This window comes from Bufo bufo, chromosome 5 (genome assembly GCF_905171765.1).
Source record: "Bufo bufo chromosome 5, aBufBuf1.1, whole genome shotgun sequence".
Lineage (NCBI taxonomy): Eukaryota > Metazoa > Chordata > Amphibia > Anura > Bufonidae > Bufo > Bufo bufo.
The window spans coordinates 364314722-364330200 of NC_053393.1; the positions used below are offsets into that span (position 1 = coordinate 364314722).

At 39.6% G+C, this 15479-nt stretch overlaps 1 protein-coding gene across 3 annotated transcripts in view; it reads left to right on the top strand.

Moving 5' to 3' along the window:
- Window positions 1–12319, top strand: part of LOC121001046 (serpin B6-like) — a 33278-nt gene extending 20959 nt beyond the window's left edge. Inside the window, exons 5-8 of one of the 3 annotated variants that reach the window (XM_040431935.1) lie at window positions 1815–1957; window positions 3002–3169; window positions 4820–5059; window positions 11702–12319. In XM_040431935.1, the coding sequence (XP_040287869.1) occupies window positions 1815–1957; window positions 3002–3169; window positions 4820–5059; window positions 11702–11866 (716 nt within the window). In that variant the 3' untranslated portion in view covers window positions 11867–12319. Of the gene's footprint in view, window positions 1–1814; window positions 1958–3001; window positions 3170–4819; window positions 5732–11461 lie in introns of those variants that run through there. The other 2 variants (XM_040431934.1, XM_040431933.1) reach the window with 2 other exon arrangements.
- The last annotated feature ends 3160 nt before the right edge of the window (window positions 12320–15479 follow it).

The following is a 15479-nucleotide window of genomic DNA, read 5'->3' on the forward strand; positions in this document are numbered from 1 at the left end:
TGCTGGCAGAGGATGATATTATTTAACCCTTTCCCGCCCAGTGCTGTACATGTATGGAGCAGGATGGTCTTTTACAGATGGCACCCACACATGAGCACAGCGGGCGCCATTTCTTCATGATGCATTGGGCCGTAGATATTTTTTTCATAGAAATATATTTTTCCTATTAGGGATGCAAAAATGAATTTCTTTACTTATCTTCTTTGTTTCATATATTTGTAAATTGACACAAAAATGAAGAATTTGCTTTATTTTGCATGAAAAAGGTATTTGATCGCCTACCTAAAATAGGCAAGCAGTTTGGTGAGAGGGCAACAACTATTGGCACAATTATTAGAAAATAGAAGAAACACAAGATGACTGTCAATCTTCCTTGGTCTGTGGCTCCATGCAAGATCTCGCCTCATGGGGTAAGGATGATTCTGAGAAGGGTCAGGAATCGGCCCAGAACTACATGGGAGGACCCGATTAATGACCTGAAGAGAGCTGGGACCACAGTCTCAAAGAATACCGTTAGTAAAACACTATGCCGTCATGGATTAAAATCCTGCAGGGCGTGCAAGGTCCCCTTTCTCACGCCAGCACATGTCCAGGCACATTTGAAGTTTGCCAACGACCAACTGGATGATCCAGAGGAGGCATGGGAAAAGGTCATGTGGTCAGATGAGACCAAAATAGAACTTTTTGGTATCAACTCCACTCGCCGTGTTTGGAGAAAGAAGAAGGATGAGTACAACCCCAAGAACACCATCCCAACCGGGAAGCATGGGGTTGGAAATATACTTTGGGGGTGCTTTTCTGCAGAGGGGACAGGACAACTGCACCATATTGAAGGGAGGATGGATTGGGCCATGTATTGCAAGATTTTGGCCCGCAACCTCCTTCCCTTAGTAAGAGCATTGAAGATGGGTCGTGGCTGGGTCTTCCAGCATGACAGTGACCCGAAACACACAACCAGGGCAACTAAGGAGTGATAAGAAGCATTTCAAGGTCCTGAACCCAATAGAAATATTTGGAGTGAGCTGAAACTCAATGTAGCCCAGCGACTGCCCCGAAACCGGAAAGACCTGGAGAAGATCTGAATGGGGGAGTGGGCTAAAATCTCTGCTGCAGTGTGTGCAAACTTGGTCAAGAACTACAGGAAACGTCTGACCTCTGTAATTGCAAACTAAGGTTTCTGTACCAAATATTAAGTTCTGTTTTTCTATTGTATTAAATACTTATTTCATGCAATAAAATGCAAATTAATTATTTAGAAATCATACAATGTGATTTTCTGGATATTTTTTTTTAGATTCTGTCTCCCACAGTTGAAATGTACCTACGATAAAAATTACAGACCTCTCCATTCTTTGTAGGTGGGAAAACTTGCAAAATTGCCATTGTATCAAATATTTACTTTCCCCACTGTATGTGTGTGTGTGTGTGTGTGTGTGTATGTATGTGTGTATGTATGTGTGTGTGTGTGTGTGTGTGTGTGTGTATATATATATATATATATATATATATATATTATATTATATTATGGATTTTTTTTTGAAATATGATCATGATTGCCAGGCCCAAGAGAGGCTGTGGCATTGCTGCTTCCTGTATTCACTGCAAGCTGTATCGGCTGCAATAAAGGTAGCAGAAGTTGTTACAAACCATTTCCGTCTTCACCTTTTGCTAGACTGAAGGAGCTTTAAACTCATACCATATGTTTAAAGTTTAAAGCCCACGACCACACGCTATAACATCTTTTTTGGTCTATTTAATTTAAATTTTTCTGACTATACAAGCATTCTACATTCATGTTTCCACCTTCATTGCAGGTAAGATCCAGGACCTGTTGCCCAGTGGCAGTGTGGATTCCCTCACCAGATTAGTTCTTGTCAATGCAATTTATTTCAAAGGAAATTGGGCTTCTCAGTTTGACAGAAATTGTACACGTGAGATGCCCTTCAGGCTGAATAAGGTATGTACTGAGTATTTACATTTTAGTACTTAATTTTTATGCATGAGAAGCAGTACACCTCTAACAACAAAGAAATGACAGTATTTTTCACACTAAAAGACGCACCTAGGTTTTAGATGAGAATAAGAAAAAAATATTTTTGATTAGACCATTAATTCGACCCCCAATGTTAATAAGACCTCTGATCAGACCTCAGCGCAGACCCCAATGTAAAAGACCCTCATTCAGACCTCCGATCAGACCCCCATGTCACAGAGCAAATAAAATTAATTAAAAAAAATCAACTTACCTCTCCTGTTCTGAAACGCCACCGTTCCTAGGATCCAGCTCTTTTTCTTCATGTCTCAATGGAAGCGCTCATTAGTATTTGCCCCATAAGACACACTTACATTTTCCCACCAGAATTCTCGACCTACTTAAAAAAAGCAAAAAAAGTATAGCTGCCTTGTAAAGATGAAGGGGCACAATTATTAAGACCGGCGTTTTAGATGCTGATCTTAATAACCCCTCTACTTGGCGGTGGATTCGCTGGAGTTATGAAGAGGTGCCGGCCTCTTCATAAGTTCAGCAGATCCACCGCCACTTCTAAGTGTCAGACAGATCCCTAGCTGTCTTACATTTTAGACCATTTTCTACAGCTGAAACAGGCGTAGAAAATGGTAAATGAGACGGGCCTGCCGTCCCCTTCCCCGACCAAGCCACACCCACTTTTTTTAGACCTGGTGTGAGTGGGGAGAAGTCGCAGATTGCACCACAATCTGCACCAGAAATACCCCTAATTTAGGCGTATTTCTGTTTAATAAATGACCCCCAAAGTCTTTAAAATCCTCATGATCTTCTATGAAAAAGATGAAATGATACGTACATCTGCCTGTTACGTCATAGGCAGCTATCAGTATTCATAAATGAATTTCATGTTGACCATAGACCTCCTGATATTCCTGTGAATTAAAATGAATATTGTATTTCCATATTCTATTTCATTTCTGAAGTTGTGTGAACACAATGCTTTGAGTGCTAATCCAAATCTCCTCTCTTGTTCAGAATGAGACCAAACCAGTGCAGATGATGTATAAAAAGGCCAAATATCCAATGACTTATGTTGGGGAGTTGTTCACCAAGGTCCTTGAGTTACCATATGTTAATAACAAATTGTCTATGATCATAATGCTCCCCGATGATATTCAAGATGGAACCACTGGGCTGGAAAAGGTAAGAAACTGTTCACATGTCCATATTCATTCTGCTCTTCTGCTTTATGGATGTATCATTTCTTTATCAGAAGACATTGGTCGTGCCAAAAGATCAGGACACACAGTTCTTCTTCTGCATCTCTTGGTCAATGTGATGTGTACATATGTACATCTATAGCAACAGAAGTTCATACATCATCCTGCATCAGTGGATCGTTCTCAGTCATGCTAGCGTAATTCTTTATTCACATTTTACTATTAGTTTACTTTAGCATCAGATTCAGCAAACAGCCTTTCCTAAGAAAATGGTGAATCTGGTCATATGTGTATGTCATTGAGTAAGTAAGATATGGAGGGTCTCTGTTCCTGATGGTAGCTTTAAAATACAGAGACACCTGATATAATAATTACTGTATTTATATACTGTATTTAAAGGGCTTGTCGGAACATTATTTTGTCTGATCAAGCAGTAATATGGATAAGGTGTATATTTCTGTACACAATTGTATTACACCTGTTCTAAAAAGGAAATAAATGTAACAACCATTCCTAGGTTCCCCATTACTGTATACTCTGTTAGGAATATTATCAGTAATGGATACATTAGTGAAAGTATTTGTTTTAAACAGTTTTTGTTCATGCTAAATATTGCAGCCGCCTTTCTCGGCCTGTGGGAGGGTCAGCTTTCTTACCTGTCAGTGTCTAACCCTAGTGTTGTATATAGAAGCGATATAAGAATTTTATGACACTGACATGAACACTGCCCTGTGATGGGTTTAGGGAAAATGGAACTGGTTACAATTCATGTAAGTACCAGTATAACTATTGTCATTACTGCATACATGTGAAGGCTTTATCGGGATTTGGAATAGACCTTATTTTTTTATATATAACCCAATAAGGGTGCACCCACAACTTTATCTCTTGATAGAGCTGTAGCTTTTGTATTTTGTGTAGTTGTATTTTTAAAGCAGTATCTGTTAAAGGTTCACATATGTTACCTTTTATTTATACATTGTCATGGTAAAAGTATTGTATAGGGGAACCCTTTTAAGTATAGACATTGACCTGATAGTGTTCACTGTATTCCACCCTGTATGTATAACGAGTGTATCTCCTTTAGATTGTTAGCTCGTATCTCTCCTTTTAGAGCCTCTGTTGCAGATTTCTGACTAGAACAATAGTGATGCATGCGGTCCGTTTTTATTTATTTATTTTCCCCCGTCAAATATGACGAACATTGGGGCAGAACCTGACAGGCTCCATTATAAGTCAATAGAGTCCAGCATGCAAAGGATCCAGCACTGCATTATGGTTTCCATTTCTTCCCAGGAGCTTCCATGACTGATAGATGCTGCCACCAGTGTCTGGCAGGAATGTAGCACAGTCTGTTTATGGAAATAAACCTGCATCATCGGCAGGTCCAGGCTTCATTGTATAGGGGACATGGCTTTTTGGCCAAACAATGAATCCTATGTGTGTGGTCAGCATAGTATTCTGTGAATTTGCTATCACTTTTTTCCTATGACTGGGCTCTCGGTTTCTAGATTTTAGGGTATGGTGTTATTTGGCCTCAGCGCCTAGCTTTGTATGTTGTCCTTCAACATGCCTGGTTTCTAAATTTCTGAGAAGTCTTTATAATTTAACTGTAATGTTCTGTTCTTTTCAGCTTGAAAACGAGTTAACATATAGCAAATTTTTGGAATGGACAGATCCAGAAAGAATGGACATTACAGAAATGAAGTTGCATTTGCCAAAGTTTAAGCTAGAAGACAATTATGACTTGAAAGCTGTACTTAGTGACATGGGAATGCCTGATGCCTTTGACCAAGGCTCCTCCGATTTCTCAGGAATGTCTAGCCATAATGAACTAGTGCTGTCTAAAGTAGTGCACAAGTCTTTTGTGGAAGTGAATGAGGAGGGCACAGAGGCTGCCGCAGCCACTGCGGGGATTATGATGCTCCGCTGTGCAATGATTGTGCCAACGATATTGTGTGACCATCCTTTTCTGTTCTTCATTACTCACACACAAAGCCGCAGCATCTTGTTTGCTGGTAGATATGCGGCACCCTGAGAAATTGTAATAAAATCAATACTGTTTTCAGCTGAATTAGTCTTTTATACACGAGTATGATTTCTATCAGTACTCCTCACATACAACTCAAGTTTAATTAACTATGATGTGCCTTATATTTTATACTTAATCTTTTTAATTTAAATAACATTTAAAGCTGCATATTGAAAATACATTTCTAGATACTCATAGAGTAAAACATGACTCCAAGCGGTGTCTGGCCTCCTAAAGGTTTGCAATAATCTATTTATTGTAGAACGACTCATTACAGTTGGGCCTCCACACTGAATATATGCTTGTCAGGTCCGTTTTACAATTTGCAAGACCAAATGTATTTTTTTTTTGTTACTTTTCATGAATAATTTGCACAATTTCTGCAATTAACATTTGCTATTCATATGGTACACCTTAAATGCAATGATTATTCCTCTAATTTTCATTAATATAAGTAATGTTCTTATACGTGTAACAGCTCAAGGCCACAATAAATTCTCCTCTGTAGTATAATGGGTCATTTTTTATTTTTTTTGTTACATTGTTTTGTGTGTAATAGTTCACAGGAGTCCTTAACTAGAATAGACATTTGTTGCACACAATGAGTTGCATTACTTTGGTTGCTCTTTAAGATAAAATTGTGGTCTTTTAACAGCTGTACATTTTTAGCCCAGCTCTCTGCCCAGTAAACTAATACAGAGCTGGGTAGTGGACTGAAACTCGTGTGCTATCATACCTTTTGTGGCAGTGGAGAGATGTCCCATTGGTGAAAAATAACTTTTATCACATACAGTTAGGTCCAGATAGGTTTGGACAGGGACAACATTTTTCTAATTTTTGTTCTGTACATTACCACAATGGATTTTGAACAAAACAATTCAGATGCAGTTGAAGCTCAGACTTTCAGCTTTAATTCAGTGGGTTTAATAAAATGATTGCACAAAACTGTGAGGAACTAAAGCATTTTTAAACTCAATGCCATCATTTCAGGGGCTCAAATGTAATCTGACAAATTAAATGCAAATAAAATGTTAATTTCTAAGACTTGGTTGAAAACCCTTTGCTGACAATAACTGCTTGAAGTCTTGAACTCATGGACATCACCAGACGCTGTGTTTCCTCCTTTTTAATGCTCTGCCAGGCCTTTACTGCAGCGGTTTACAGATGCTGTTTGTTTGTGGGCCTTTCTGTCTGAAGTTTAGTCTTTAACAAGTGAAATGCTCTATTGGGTTCAGATCCGGTGACTGACTTGGCCATTCAAGAATATTCCACTTCTTTGCTTTAATAAACTCCTGGGTTGCTTTGGCTTTATGTTTTGGGTCATTGTCCATCTGTATTCTGAAACGCCGACCAATCAGTTTGGCTGGATTTGAGCACAGAGTATGTCTCTGAAAACCCCAGAATTCATCCGGCTGCTTCTGTCCTGTGTCACATCATCAATAAACACTAGAGACCCAGTGCCATTGGCAGCCATGCATGCCCAAGACATCACACTGCATCCGCCATGTTTTACAGATGATGTGGTATGCTTTGGATCATGAGCTGTACCATGCCTTCGCCATGCTTTTTTATTTCCATCATTCTGGTAGAGGTCTCATCAGTCCAAAGAATGTTCTTCCAGAAGTGTGCTGTTTTTTTTCAGATTTTTTTTTTAGCAAAGTCCAATCTAGCCGCCTTATTCTTGAGGCTTATGAGTGGCTTTCACCATGCTGTGAACCCCCTGTATTTACTTTCATGCAGTCTTCTCTTTATTGTAGATTTGGATATTGATATGCCTATGTCCTGGAGAGTGTTGTTCATTTGGTTGGCTGTTGTGTAGGGGTTTCTCTTCACCATGGTAATTATTCTGTGATCATCCACCACTGTTGTCTTCCGTGGGTGTCCAGGTCTTTTTACATTGATGAGGTCACCAGTGTATTCTTTCTTTCTTTGTCAGGATGTACCAGACTGTAAATTTTGCCACTCCTAATAGTGTAGCGATTTCTCGGATGGGTTTTTTATGTTTTCGCAGATGAAGGATGGCTTGTTTCACCTGCATGGAGAGCTCCTTTGACCGCATGTTTACTTCTCAGCAAAATCTTCAAAATGCAAGCACCACACCTCAGATCAAATCCAGGCCTTTTATGTGCTTAATTGAGAATGAAATAATGAAGGAATTGCCCACACCTGCCCATGAAACAGCCTTTGAGTCAATTGTCAAATTGCTTTTGGTCCCTTTAAAAACAGGGTGCCACATGTAAAGGAGCTGAAACTCCTAAACCCTTCATCCAATTTTTATTGGATACCCTCAAATGAAAGCTAAAAGTCTGGACTTTTATGTCCATGTCGATTATGTAACTAGAATATGTTTTAGTAAACAGGTAATAAACACAAAAATTTTGTCAGTGTCCAAATATATATGGACCTAACTATATCTAAACAAGGTTGCAAGTGTCCAATGGCCGTCCTTTGAACCCATGAGGTTTTCAAGCTCTCCTTAAAGCGGTTATCCCACGAATAATGTAAAAAATTAAAACCAGTCATCATATAGTACATGACAATCTCTTTCTAACAAAGCTAGAACCAGCCCTGTACCTCACATGGATCCAAAGATCTCCCCATTCATTGCTCTGCTAGATTTATGTAATGTAAAAAGTTTGTGGATAGCTCACCACCCTCCTCAATACGGTAGGGGTGCTCTAGTCGAGGGGCTGCTCACTCAGTCAGTCCAGTAGTAAAGAATAAAAAGATAGAAAAACGACTGGCACTCACTATGTGGTACACATCAAACGTACTATTTATTATCTGCCCACTCAGCAATGGAGTAGTAGCAGCAACACATACAATTACACTAAAAATATGCACTAAAAAACCCCCTAAAAGGAATAAAAATACTTAAATGCCCTGGTTGTATGGATATATAAATACAAAAACGCATGTGTCAAATCATGGGACCTCCTGGGATATATGGATACCAACAATAGAGCTTGATGGTGTATATCCTGATCAATCCTATTGAGGATAATGTCTCTAGAGTGGCATGAATCGCCAAACCAATTGGTCTCCTATACAGTGTCCACAGTCTGTGTGTACAATTGTTCCGGATCCAAAAGGACATCCACAAGTTACAATGGCTATGATGTTGATGCTGCTGGGGGATATCACTCCCCTATATGTAATGCTTATTTCAGCAGTCCTTTGGCCGGTTTGTATTATGGCCTTGACATAGAATCTGTTAGAGGTAAATATCGCTTACCCTTAGACGAATGTTACAGACAGTCCGGTTTGGCCGCTCGCTGTGCCGCTCACTTACAGCGTCCTAGGCGGGTTTACAGCAGTCAGGCTCTGGTCACTCGCTGCACCGCTCACTCTCGGCGTCCTCGCACTCTGGTATTGGACACGTGGTACCTCAGAGGTATCGCGGGACTTGGAAATCCACTTCCGGTATTCCTGTGAGAAGGTGCTTTAGGTAAAATGTAGAGATGGAGCGCTCCACTTATGAAAGATGATTCAAATCTTTATCATCATATCCGGAATATTGCTGTAGACAGGGATATAACGCTAAACGCGTTTCGAAGACTTCCGTCCTCTTCCTCAGTAGCTATAGTAGCTACTGAGGAAGAGGACGGAAGTCTTCGAAACGCGTTTAGCGTTATATCCCTGTCTACAGCAATATTCCGGATATGATGATAAAGATTTGAATCATCTTTCATAAGTGGAGCGCTCCATCTCTACATTTTACCTAAAGCACCTTCTCACAGGAATACCGGAAGTGGATTTCCAAGTCCCGCGATACCTCTGAGGTACCACGTGTCCAATACCAGAGTGCGAGGACGCCGAGAGTGAGCGGTGCAGCGAGTGACCAGAGCCTGACTGCTGTAAACCCGCCTAGGACGCTGTAAGTGAGCGGCACAGCGAGCGGCCAAACCGGACTGTCTGTAACATTCGTCTAAGGGTAAGCGATATTTACCTCTAACAGATTCTATGTCAAGGCCATAATACAAACCGGCCAAAGGACTGCTGAAATAAGCATTACATATAGGGGAGTGATATCCCCCAGCAGCATCAACATCATAGCCATTGTAACTTGTGGATGTCCTTTTGGATCCGGAACAATTGTACACACAGACTGTGGACACTGTATAGGAGACCAATTGGTTTGGCGATTCATGCCACTCTAGAGACATTATCCTCAATAGGATTGATCAGGATATACACCATCAAGCTCTATTGTTGGTATCCATATATCCCAGGAGGTCCCATGATTTGACACATGCGTTTTTGTATTTATATATCCATACAACCAGGGCATTTAAGTATTTTTATTCCTTTTAGGGGGTTTTTTAGTGCATATTTTTAGTGTAATTGTATGTGTTGCTGCTACTACTCCATTGCTGAGTGGGCAGATAATAAATAGTACGTTTGATGTGTACCACATAGTGAGTGCCAGTCGTTTTTCTATCTTTTTATTCTGCTAGATTTATATCAAGCTGACATCTCAAGGGGAGTGTATTATCTGCTGAAGCTCAGGAGTCATGTCTCAGCTCTCCCTATCACAGTTCAGGAGGAGGTTGAAAGATGAAACTGAACATGTGCGGCCTTCTTATTGAGGTGGTCAAAGAAATAAGAAATTAAGTGGCCGTATACAGATACATTTTATTGAATAACTCAGTAGCTATACAAAAATTATTACATGCAATTACAAAAGTATTCAAATCCAGGTGCTGGTAGAATATTTTTGTGGGACAACCCCTTTAAGAAAATCCTGCCCAACACTATATTTATTTATTTTGGTCCTTGATTTGACAATTCCAGTCCTTACCAGTGTGGAAGAAAGTTACAGTACATAGGACAATGGTGGAGCTGTCGGTGCACTGCACAGAGCAGGAGTAGAGCCTGAGCACTTGCCTGGCTTGGGATTGCCCACTGGGCATTTCCAGTCTTTACTATATCACAATCCTGGTGAGTGCTGAGATGAGATTTCTGGGGAACTGTGTGATCTTTTAGTAATCAAAGCAACATCATGGGAGAAGAAGTCAAAATTACAGACCATACATTTGACATAATGCGTGAATTTTCTTCTTGTGCCCACTGCTGATTGTCCCTGAGGTTTAACAGGTTACCACTGGGATTACTGCACATTGTATGAAAAGCTGTGCTAATTTTTTCCACTTTAGGGGCCAAATAAATTAAACTAAATGTTAGAATAATGTTCTTTTAACATTATCAAAAGTATATGCACATGTAGTATTTACACCTGCACCATCAGTATCTGACTGGTGAAGGCCAAGGTAAGCACCCTTCTCCTATTAGTTCCCACTGGCATTTTTCGGAGGCTGCATGGTCAAGACATTATAATAATAATAAATAGCTGGGAAGGTGCACAGCAATTTCTTTGTGTATCCCGTAAGAGACTGAGATAATGAATTTTATAGCTCACCATACCTGACGGAGTCTTAGAGAGACCTAAGGGTGGAGCAATATGCTGAACTATTTTGAGAACAAAGGGTCCAAAGACCGTTCTTCCCCAAATGCATTATGTACTGTATCCACCCCTGGACTATCAACTGCTTTGTTAGACATTTGAATAGTGTAATGTGCAGTTCAATGTCCTTTTGTAGAATTTATCTTGCAAGATGGATGCAGTAAAATTGGTAAGAGATTACTTGCAAGTAGGTGAAGCTATTGCATTTTAATTTTTATATATATATATATATATATATAATATTCTTGCATGACTAATAATGAAACCTGAACGAGTGCAAGTTTTATGTAATTCTCTGGAAATTCGTTGGCAATCAATCCTTGTCACATATAGATTTTTCTATTTGCTTCAAATTTTAATTTTGTGTATGGAAATCAAATTTCATAATTTATTTGCTTTTGCAGCTACATCCTAGTCTATTTTTCCATTTTCCCTTTTATTGCATTTTTTTGTCTTTGGCTTTAGTATTTTATGGCAAGCATTGCAGTTTGCAGAGCTGTTCTTGTCATCACAACTACTGGAACCCCAATGGAAACCTGACTGACGCCTTTATAGGTCAATACTGATCTGTTTCAGCTGTCATGGATCCCTGATGAAGGGAAGCCATGATGCTGGAGAACAGAGCTTTGTTATAAATTCTTATAAAACTGGGATGTATCTGTTAATCGTTGAACGCCAATCACCATAATCTTGATAAAGTGTGCGTTTTATTTCTCTCCCTCTCGTCGACTTGATGTGTACGTTTGGTTAATAATAACTTAATTTTTTTTAATTTCCAGCTTGAACAGGAACTCACTTATGAGAAATTTGCAGATCTGACAAATCCAGACAACATGGACAGAACTGAAGTGGAACTCTCTTTGCCTAGATTCAAGCTGGAAAACGACTACGATCTCGAATCTGTGCTTGGAGGTTTAGGCATGACTGACGCCTTTGACGTCGGCAAATGTGATCTTGCAGGGATGTCTGGTGATCGCGATTTAGTTCTGTCTAAAGTATTCCATAAATCTTTTGTAGAGGTTAATGAGGAGGGCACAGAGGCGGCTGCTGCCACAGGAGCCGTTATTATGCTGCGATGTGCTCGTATTGTACCAAGATTCACTTGTGATCATCCTTTCCTATTCTTTATAATACACAAGCAAAGCCGCTCCATCCTGTTCTTTGGTAGATTCACTTCCCCTTAGGGCTGGATCTACGCACTTCAGAGCTTCTCTATAGCTCAACTCTACATAAATCTATAGTAAATCCAAATATACATTGACATGCAAGTTTACGTACTGTCAGTTTTACTTCTCAATAAAGAGTGGGTGAAATCCATGAAAAATTGAGAACTAATCTTTGGCAGCTTCGAGCATGTTGTGGATTTTAAGATCCACTGCATGCTCTGAACTCGCTGGTGTTTTTTATTTTTATTTTCCTGCAGAGTATGAATGGGACCTATGCCTTTTATTTGAATTTTGCTGTATGGCAAATTTTTGGTGCAGAATCCTCACTGAAAATCTCTAATACACCACAAGTGGTCTTAATCTTTTAACCTGCCTTAACCTACATTTCTTTGACATTTCCACAGCACTGTGCAGGGATCAGACAATTGTTTTTCCCGTACTATAAAGTAGATGACAAAACGGTATAAATTACATATTGTACGTGTTTAATTGTCTAGATATGCTACTGAATTTAATATTCTGAAATCCAAGATAGCGGTGGCTGTGATTGACAGTGACATTGCAAGGGTAAAAGCCAACATTGAAGACCTTTCCAATACTGACCGTAGCAGAACTGAAGGGATGACAAAAGAGCAGAATTGCTACTGAAAGTGTGCCAATTAACTGACGTGAATGCTTTGCCTAACAATTACCAACTGTCTTACAACCTTTACACTGTCTAAGAATATGAATCGCAGTCCTAATATTTTACTATTCTGGCGTATGGATCTTTATACACCTTTGGTGTAGTTTTACTGCAAAAATGCGCCAACATTTAGGCACATGGATTCATATTTAGGTCACACCCCATTCTTGGGCAGCCAACCTCCTTTCCAAGAAGCAACAAACCTTTTCAGACAAGGAGTCTGAAAAGGTTTGAGGCTTCTTGGAAAGGAGGTTGGCTGCCCAAGAATGGGGTGTGACCTAAATGTGAATCCATGTGCCCAAATGTTGGCACATTTTTGGAGTAAAACTACACCAAAGGTGTATAAAGATCCATACGCCAGAATAGTAAAATATTAGGACTGTGATTCATATTCTTAGACAGTGTAAAGTACTATTAAAAATCTACCCCCTTGGCTCACATTTATGTTTATTGTCTAAAAGTAAGACAGAGTAAACTTATACAGTCTCCAACTTTGTCACAATTATCACAGCGTCTGTGGCACCAGTGGTGTCAAGTTAAGTTTCCACCACATATTTGTTAGCCTTCTTTACCCCTAAAAAGTAACAACATTTCAACAGGTTTTTTTGGAGCATGGCGGCACACCTCATTCCTGTTAGGCCACATCCACTTTCCACACCTTTTCAGACTTGTTACAATACTAAATTCCTTATTCAATTGGGCTGGTAAGAAGTGGTAGAACTGTAATAAATTTAATGCAGTGCATGTTATATAAAAGTGGTCATTTTCTCATTTCAACGTTGCTTTTCTAAAAACAGATTCTTGCTAGGGGTCCAGCTTCTGGAGACCCAGGTAATCAACTGTAATCATTGCAGTGGGAAGTTTTTATGTTGTCCATCCCCAATGAGTGAGCAGTTCTTCTAGGCCAAGCCTACCAGAGCGGGAGCAGCTTTAACTTGGCAGTGGACCCCTGGTGTATGATGTCAGTGTGCTTTAATGGTTTGTTTTCATGGGAAAAGCCGTTTAAATGAAACACAAAAGATGTGCCTTTTATGACTGTATATAAGGATGCAATAATTCTAGTTTACTTCCAAAAGATACTTTTAGAATGTATGTACTTGGCTTTTGCTTGCTTGATTGCTAGTAATGTTGCCTTTGTCCTGTTTCTTATTTTATCAATAGTGGACTTTCTAGATTCCACATGTTACAGTGAACAATCATTGCCTTATTTCAAATACATAGGAATGTTGCAGTTAGTTACCGAACTTTTATTTTTGTAGGTATGTAAGCTTTCATTAAAGGCTGTTTCTGGTTTTGGTATGACTAAAACATGTATTTTGTAATAAGTTATAGAAATCTTCATCACTCGCATTCACTGGCTGAGGACATTACATAGCAATTTCCCACATACATTGTTGAAGGACTTGTAGGCTACTTTCACGTAATGGAAATGCTGCCCATTTTCTGCCCGGATTCATGGGAGGAAACTTTACTGTAGCAGCCGAATGGATGAAATTTAAAATGGTTCTAATCTACAGGCTGTGGAAAAATCTGCATGTACCTTAACCACCTAACTGTTTTTCGGGAGTCCAGCTCCAACAGTGGATAGGGTAGGGCTGCTTAGCTTTCAGACAATTCTAGAATGACAGCAATACATTCAGGATAGGGGAAGATATCACTTAGAAAGTAACAGCAGGTCTTGCCCGCGATTATTCCTGACTCTATTTGTGATAGTGATTTCTCCTCTGTTGCTTGGACCTTAGCGGTCATGTATGAAAGCTGGTCTTGTATGTAAGCCTGGAATGTCAGCTTTCAAACAAGACCAGTTGACGGTTTCTAGCTGCTACCATTCAGGAGATAGCTACTGTTCCCACTGCTGGAGCTGGACTGGGGCAAAACAGTTAGGTAGTTAAAGGGATTATCCCATGATTAATGTAAAAAAATAAATAAAAAATGAGACATATAGTATATGACAATCTTTTTCTAACAAGACTGGCTAGAACCAGCCCTGTACCTCACATGGATACAGATATCTCCCTATTGATTCCTCCAATTGGTCTGCTAGATTTATTTCAAACTGGCAGCTCAGGGGTGGTGTGCTTTCTGATTTACCTGATGGCAGTTGAAAAATGGAACTAAGCAAGTTTGTCCACCGCAATGAGGTGGACACAAATTAGAAAATTAACAAACAGCAGGTGCCATTACATGCAGATGGATTTCACTGAATAAGGCCTCTTTCACACTACAGTATGTCCATTTCAGTGTTTTGCGTTCCGTTTTTCACAGATCCGTTTTTTTGTTTCCGTTGTGTTTCCGTCCCGTTTTTCCGTATGGCATATACAGTATACAGTAATTACATAGAGAAAATTGGGCTGGGCATAACATTTTCAATAGATGGTTCAGAAGGAAATTGAAGACATACGGATGCATTTCCGTATGTGTTCCGTTTTTTTTGCGGACCCATTGACTTTAATGGATCCACGGAACGTGATTTGCGACCAAATATAGGACATGTTCTATCTTTCAACGGAACGGAAAAACGGAAATACGGAAACGGAATGCATACGGAATACATTCCGTTTTTTTTGCGGAACCATTGAAATGAATGGTTCCGTATACGGAACGCAAAAAACGGACCGCAAAACGGAAAAAAAAAACGGTAGTGTGAAAGAGGCCTAACTCTGTGGGTGTTCTAAAGTTTCAATTACTTGCAATTACAGAAGTATTCAGATCCAGGTGCTGGTTTGAAAACTGGAATATTTTTACGGGACAATCCCTTTTAAGATGCAGTGCAGGTTTTTATTATGGATTTCACCCTTTGCCGTACATAGAAAGAAAGCTGCAGTAAATTGGCAAACAAAAGCAGATTTAAAGCATGAAGATTAAGCTGTAGAATCATCTGTGAAATCTGCCGTGGGTTATTCCATATTGTGCGGGAGGAGAATAATATAATACATTTTCAGACAT